The following is a 7,269-nucleotide window of genomic DNA, read 5'->3' as shown; positions in this document are numbered from 1 at the left end:
TGTCACCTGTCTATAAATCTTGAAGGGTTTGTGTGAGTTACATGAAAAATATGTTGTGAAAAATTCTCTCTTATAGTGAACAGCATCATCATATTGATCCCTGTGTGAGTCAGTGAGAGCATTTCCATAGAGAGCCACTTTGCATCAGCAGCACCATGCTCCAGTGCTCTGGGAGACTTTATAGTCCTGACAGTTGAACACTGGATGACTGACAGCTGTCCTTCATCACAACAGAAGCCACAGAAATCGTCCTCATCAAAAACATGACTTTGATCTGCGTCCTCATCTGGACTCTCCTCTGCTGCTGCTTCACAGGTAAAGTCCAGAGAATCAAACTCCTCTCCTCTATCAACATCTGTCCCTCTGAAATGAAGCTGACAAAACCATCAAGCTGCTTTATGTTTGTGTCTCTGTATCCTCAGAGTCCAGAGGACAGATCACAGTGACTCAGCCTGGAGCAGTGAGCTCTGCTGTGGGACGATCTGTGACCATCAACTGTAGGACCAGTCAGGATGTAGCAGGCTCCAACTATTTATCCTGGTACCAACAGAAAGATGGAGAACCACACAAACTGCTCATTTACACTGCTAACAGGAGAGAATCAGGGATTCCAGCTCGTTTTACAGGCAGTGGATCAAACTCTGTCTTCACTCTGACCATCAGTGGAGTCCAGGCTGAAGATGCAGCAGTTTATTACTGTCAGAGTTTTCACTATATCAACAGTCAAGATGTGTTCACACAGTGAAAAACAGTCGTACAAAAACCTCCCTCAGTCAGACTGAACAGAAAGTGAACTGACTGCTGCAGCTGGAAGCTACTGCAGAGACTGATACAGTTCACTGAGGACACACACACACACACACACACACACACACACACACACACACACACACACACACACACACACACACACAGGCAAAAACTTTCATTAAGTATAGTAAAAACATGACCTTTGCTTCTTTAATTCTAACCTAAATAACTTGAATTTGACAAATTGTTTCTCCCATTTTCCTTATTTTCTTTTTTTTTAAGTCAAAGGAGTTAAAGTGGAACAATGTGATTTGTTAAATGTGAACAATCAGATCATTAAAAAGACCTTCCTGCCAAATTAAAATCAGTTCATCTCATACAGCTCAAAGAAAATAGGAAATCTTATTTTAAATAATTCAAACCTAAATTTGAAGCTCAAACTCAAAAAGGACTCAAGCTCAAAAACAAAGTAATCATGATCTGCTTCCATGATGTGAGCACAGCTACACATACATGACCTCCAAAGCATAAGCAGTGACATATTTCTCCCATACAACAACCTCTGCTTTGAGTCCATCCTGCACTTTGGATTTTCAGCTCAGAGATGGACTTGAGACAAGTACATGTGACTGAGGGCAGGCTGGTCGTATCTCTGCCTTACCTTAACTTTAAAGTTCTCATTTCTGTTTCCTGACAAGAAATTATGAAATTTATTTCACATAATGACAACTTCTTTCTTTTCCTTCAAATGGAGGCAGCAATCAGCAACGTAAAGGAAGATTTATGGACACACAGCACAAGTAAAACAAGTCCACAAACACACACTCGTTACACTCTTTGCACAGTGTATGTTCAGCATGAACACACATACAGTGTGTAAGAGCGTTACCTTCAGAAATGTGAAAAAGCTCCTAAACTCCTGTGATGCAAAATATCTTCAAGCTGGAGTTTTCAGCTTTAATGGAAAGCAGATCAGACTGACTTCACTTTGAGCATCAGTAAAGCTCAGACTGCAGATGCAGAGTTCATTACTGTCAGCAGCATCACAGCCACCCGCTCACACAGTGATACAACGTCATATGGAAACTGATCAGAATCAACAAATGCAGAGAAATTTAAAGGCATCAAGATATTACTAATATTTGGTTGATTGAACGTCACTTTCAGTTCAATAAGGAGAGATCACTGAGAGAACAAGAACAAGATTTATTCATAATACAAATGGTTGTTTGGTGATTAGACTCCGATGGCCCAGTGAAGCTGAAGGGAATCCCAGTAGAGATCAGGATTAGGCAGGACCCACATGCGCGCATGTGTGTGACTGGGAATTGGCGTGAGATGTGTGAGTTCCTGAGCACTGGTGTGTGTGTGTGTTTGTATCTGTGTGCGTGTGTGTGTGTCTCAGAGAGAAGGACAGAGAAAAAAAAAGAATGAGAAAAATGAAAACAATGGTTGCAAAGGTTTAGCATATGGAGTGTGTGTGTGTGCTTGTGTCTGTGAAGATTGATGTGTGTGTCTGTGTCTGAGTGTGAGTGTGCGTGAGAGACAAATCAATTACAAGTCCTGTAAGTTATTGTTGCTTTTCTTTTGGACAAACATTTTTATAGACAATTGGAAAAAGGAAAAGTGCGTGTGAATATTTTGTGACACGTAAGGCAAAGTGTCAGGTCAAAGCAAAACATAAAGAATTGAAAACCATCCATCCATCCATCCATTCTCTTCCGCTTATCCGGGGCCGGGTCGCAGGGGCAGAAGCCTAAGCAGAGAAGCCCAGGCTTCCCTCTCCCCAGCCACCTCCTCCAGCTCATCCGGAGGGACCCCAAGGCGTTCCCAGGCCAGCCGAGATACATAATCTCTCCAGCGTGTCCTGGGTCTACCACGGGGCCTCTTCCCGGTGGGACATGCCCGGAACACCTCACCCAGGAGGCGGCCAGGAGGCATCCTAATCAGATGCCCGAGCCACCTCAACTGGCTCCTTTCGATGTGGAGGAGCAGCGGCTCTACTCTGAGCCCCTCCCTGATGGCCGCACTCCTCACCTTATCTCTAAGGAAGAGGCCAGCCACCCTTCGAAGGAAACTCATTTCTGCCGCTTGTATTCGCGATCTTATTCTTTCGGTCACTACCCAAAGCTCGTGACCATAGGTGAGGGTAGGAACGTAGATCGACCGGTAAATCGAGAGCTTCGCTTTTACGCTAAGCTCCCTCTTCACCACGACGGACCGGTGCAGCGTCTGCATCACTGCAGAAGCAGCCCCGATCCGCCTGTCGATCTCCCGTTCCCTTCTCCCGTCACTCGTGAACAAGACCCCGAGATACTTAAACTCCTCCACTTGAGGCAAGAACTCGTTCCTGAGCCGGAGATGGCACTCCACCCTTTTCCGGCTGAGGACCATGGCCTCAGACTTAGAGGTGCTGATTCTCATGCCAGCCGCTTCACACTCGGCTGTGAACCGTTCCACTGCCAGCTGGAGGCCCCCCCCGATGAAGCCAACAGAACCGCATCATCTGCAAAAAGCAGAGATGAGACTCTGAGGCCAACGAGGAAGAAGCCTTCCGCCACCTGGCTACGCCTAGAAATTCTGTCCATAAAAATTATGAACAGAATCGTGACAAAGGGCAGCCCTGACGGAGTCCAACACCCACAGGAAACAAATCCGACTTATTACCGGCTATACGGACCAAGCTCTCACTGTGGTTGTACAAGGACTGAATGGCCCGCAACAATGGGCCAGACACCCCATACTCCCGCAGAACCTCCCAAAGAACACCCCGAGGAACACGGTCGAATGCCTTCTCCAAGTCCACAAAGCACATGTAGACTGGTTGGGCAAACTCCCACGCACACTCGAATATCCTTGAGAGGATAAAGAGCTGGTCCAGCGTTCCACGACCAGGACGAAAACCGCATTGTTCCTCCTGAATCCCAGGTTCGACTAACGGACGCACCCTCCTTTCCAGCACCCTGGCATAGACCTTACCGGGGAGGCTGAGTAGTGTGATCCCCCGAAAGTTGGAACACACCCTCCAGTCTCCCTTCTTAAAGATGGGGACCACCACCCCGGTCTGCCAATCCAATGGCACTGCCCCAGATCTCCACGCGATGTTGCAGAGGCGTGTCAACCAAGACAGCCCTACAACTATAACACTATAAACAGTGTGAGTGAAGCACTGCTTTCCCCTTCTGAGTCGCCTGACGGTTTGCCAGAATCGCTTCGATGCCGTCCGAAAGTCTTTTTCCATGGCCTCACCGAACTCCTCCCACACCCGAGTTTTTGCTTTGGCCACTACCCGAGCTGCATTCCGCTTGGCCTGTCGATACCTGTCAGCTGCCTCCGGAGTCCCACAGGCTAACCAAGCCCGATAGGACTCTTTCTTCAGCTTGATGGCTCCCTTCACCTCCGGTGACCACCATCTGGTTCGGGGGTTACCACCACGACAGGCACCAACCACCTTGCAGCCACAGCTCTGAGCAGCAGCCTCAACAATGGAGGTGCGGAACATGGTCCATTCGGACTCAATGTCCTCAGCCTCCCTCGGAATGCTGTCGAAGTTCTGCCGGAGGTGGGAGTTGAAGATCTCCCGGACTGGGGCTTCTGCCAGGCGGTCCCAGCGCACCCTCACAATACGTTTAGGTGTGCCAGGTCTGTCCAGCATCTTCCCCCGCCACCTGATCCAACTCACCACCAGGTGGTGATCAGTTGACAGCTCAGCTCCTCTCTTCACCCGAGTGTCCAGAACATACGGCCGTAGATCTGATGATACGATTACAAAATCGATCATCGACCTGCGACCTAGGGTGTCCTGGTGCCATGTGCACTTATGAACATCCTTGTGTTCGAACAAGGTGTTTGTTATGGACAAACTGTGGTTTGCACAGAAGTCCAATAACAAAACACCATTCGGGTTCAGATCGGGCAGGCCGTTCCTCCCAATCACGCCCCTCCAGGTCTCACTGTCATTGCCCACGTGAGCGTTGAAGTCTCCCAGCAAGACTATGGAGTCACCAGATGGAGCACTCTCCAGCACCCCACCCAGCAACTCCAAAAAGGGTGGGTACCCTGAACTGTCATTCGGCGCATAAGCGCAAACAACAGTCAGGACCCGTTCCCCAGCCCGAAGGCGCAGGGAAACTACCCTCTCGTCCACCGGTGAAAACTCCGACGTAAAGGCAGCAAGCTGGGGGGATACAAGAATACCCACCCCAGCTCGCCGCCTCTCACCGAGGGCAACTCCAGACTGGAACAGAGTCCAGCCCTTCTCCAGGAGACTGGCTCCAGAGCCCAGGCCATGCGTTGAGGTGAGCCCAACTATATCTAGCTGGTATCTCTCAACCTCACGCACTAGCTCAGGCTCCTTCCCCACCAGAGAGGTGACATTCCATGTCCCAATAGCCAGTTTCGATAGCCGGGGATCGGTCCGCCAGGGCCTCCGCCCTCGGCCACCGCCCGACACACACTGCACCCGACCCCTACGACACCTCCTGCAGGTGTCGTAGGGGTCGGGTGTCATATATTTTCATAAACCTGTTTATGAAAATATATGATAAAATAAAAGTACCAGAGTTATAGTTTTGTGCATTTACATTTATTTATTTGGCAGATTTATACCATCTACCATCTTTATTTATAAAGCACTTTAAACAACCACAGCTGACACAAAGTGCTGTACATTTAAAACACAAATACATAACAATTAACTAACTCTTTCAGGTTAAAAACAAAACAAAACAATACAATACAAAAACAAATAGTTTAAAACTATATCCCGCTGGAGTTAAAGCCAAGGGAAAAAGATGGGTCTTAAGACGAACTTTAAAAGTGGACAGTGAAGGGGCCGCTCTAACCTGCAAAGGCAAGTCATTCCATAGCTTTGGACCAACTATAGAGAAAGCCCTGTCCCCTCTGAGCTTCCTTCTTGAACTTGGTACCTCCAAGAGCAGCTGGTCTGCTGACCTGAGAGACTGACAAGGTATGTAGGGGTGAAGAAGCTCAGAGAGGTAAGGTGGGACAAGATCGTGCAAAGATTTAAAAACAAACATAAGAATTTTTAAATGAATCCTAAAATATAGAGGCTACCAGTGAAGTGAGGCCAGGACAGAGGTCATGTGCTCTCTCTTTTGAGTACCCATCAAAAGTCGTGCAGCAGCATTTTGAACCAGCTGCAGACGTGATTTGATTATAATCATAATAGAGGGATTATAAGAGAAGAGCGGTCATCATTTTAAATGTCTGAACAAACTGATATTAAATCAAGTATTAAAGGAAAATCCAAAAAGGTGATAACACAAAAAAAAAATATTCAGTATGCCCTTTAGATAAATGAGCTAAATTATTGACACATAAAATAGTTATGTCTCAAAAGGCGCAATATAGAATAGGAGAAATTTAAAATTCAACATGTATTTTCATAAAGCCATGTAAGAGATGATAATGTTAACTAACCGAGATCTTTCAGTTTCATTCTAACAGGAGTCTGAACAACATCAGTGGTGCTGCAGGAGACTGGATGCTGATCAGTTATCAATAAAGAAACTCTGGTGCAGTTCAAGGTGAGAAAGGTCATGCCAGGCTCTCCTGAACAGACTGACAGATTCAACAAACGCCTCCTGTCGCTCTGTAAGAAGGCCAAACAGGTGAACTGTGAGTTCTTGACCCCATGACCTCTGTGTAAAGTCTGGGCCCAGGGGGAGGGACAACAACAGGTGTGGTCTCCGACTTGGGGGACGTTAACAACAGGTGCGTTCAGTCACAGGTTACCAGTAAAGAAAACACGTTAGTGGTCAAAGGTCAAGGAACTGCAGGAAAAATAACAACTCATTACAATGTTTCAATTCCAGTCTTAACATTTTCAGTAGTCTGACTCATAATCTGTTTTGATATTTTATCATTGGGAGGCCACAGGAGTATAACCTGTAAAATGAGGTCTAAGGAGGGACACGTCCTGATTTCAGTTAGATGACCACAGATAACAATTTTGCTGTGAGCTCTGTGTAAAAGGTCAACAAAGGAGGGATGTGTGAGTATGACCTTTGACTCGAGAAATTACCACAACATTTCAGACTCACTTGACTTTTGATTTTGACTGACTGCAATACATGGTGTTATATCCAGAACAAGACCAATAAAGATACACAAAATACAAAATAAATAAATGAAGTCATAAAAGCAAAGTAATCCAGGTTTCTCTTATTAACACTAAAGTTGTGTCAGTCTTTAATAGACAAGCAGACTGTTAGTATATGATGGACAGACTAAATTTAACTAGCTTTTCTTCTCTTTTCAAATTGAGAGATCAATAATATATGCAATTTTAGTCATATGTCATTCAGATCAAACTGAAATTCTTGTTCTCGGCCCCACAAATCTTAGAAACATGGTGTCTAACCAGATACTTACTCTGGATGACATTACTTTGGCCTCCAGTAACACTGTGAGAAATCTTAGAGTCATTTTTGACCAGGATATGTCCTTCAATGCACATATTAAACAAATATGTAGGACCGCTTTTTTGCATTTGCG

General features: G+C 46.0%; 1 gene segment (V, D, J or C); it reads left to right on the top strand.

Moving 5' to 3' along the window:
• The first annotated feature begins 259 nt into the window (after window positions 1–259).
• On the top strand, window positions 260–745 carry LOC115787771 (Ig kappa chain V region 3381-like). The segment is given in 2 exon segments: window positions 260–315; window positions 423–745. Coding segments are annotated over 2 exon segments (375 nt in total).
• The last annotated feature ends 6,524 nt before the right edge of the window (window positions 746–7,269 follow it).

Source organism: Archocentrus centrarchus, chromosome 11, assembly GCF_007364275.1.
Source record: "Archocentrus centrarchus isolate MPI-CPG fArcCen1 chromosome 11, fArcCen1, whole genome shotgun sequence".
In the NCBI taxonomy this organism is placed as follows: Eukaryota; Metazoa; Chordata; class Actinopteri; order Cichliformes; family Cichlidae; genus Archocentrus; species Archocentrus centrarchus.
This window is presented reverse-complemented; position numbering and strand designations above follow the sequence as displayed.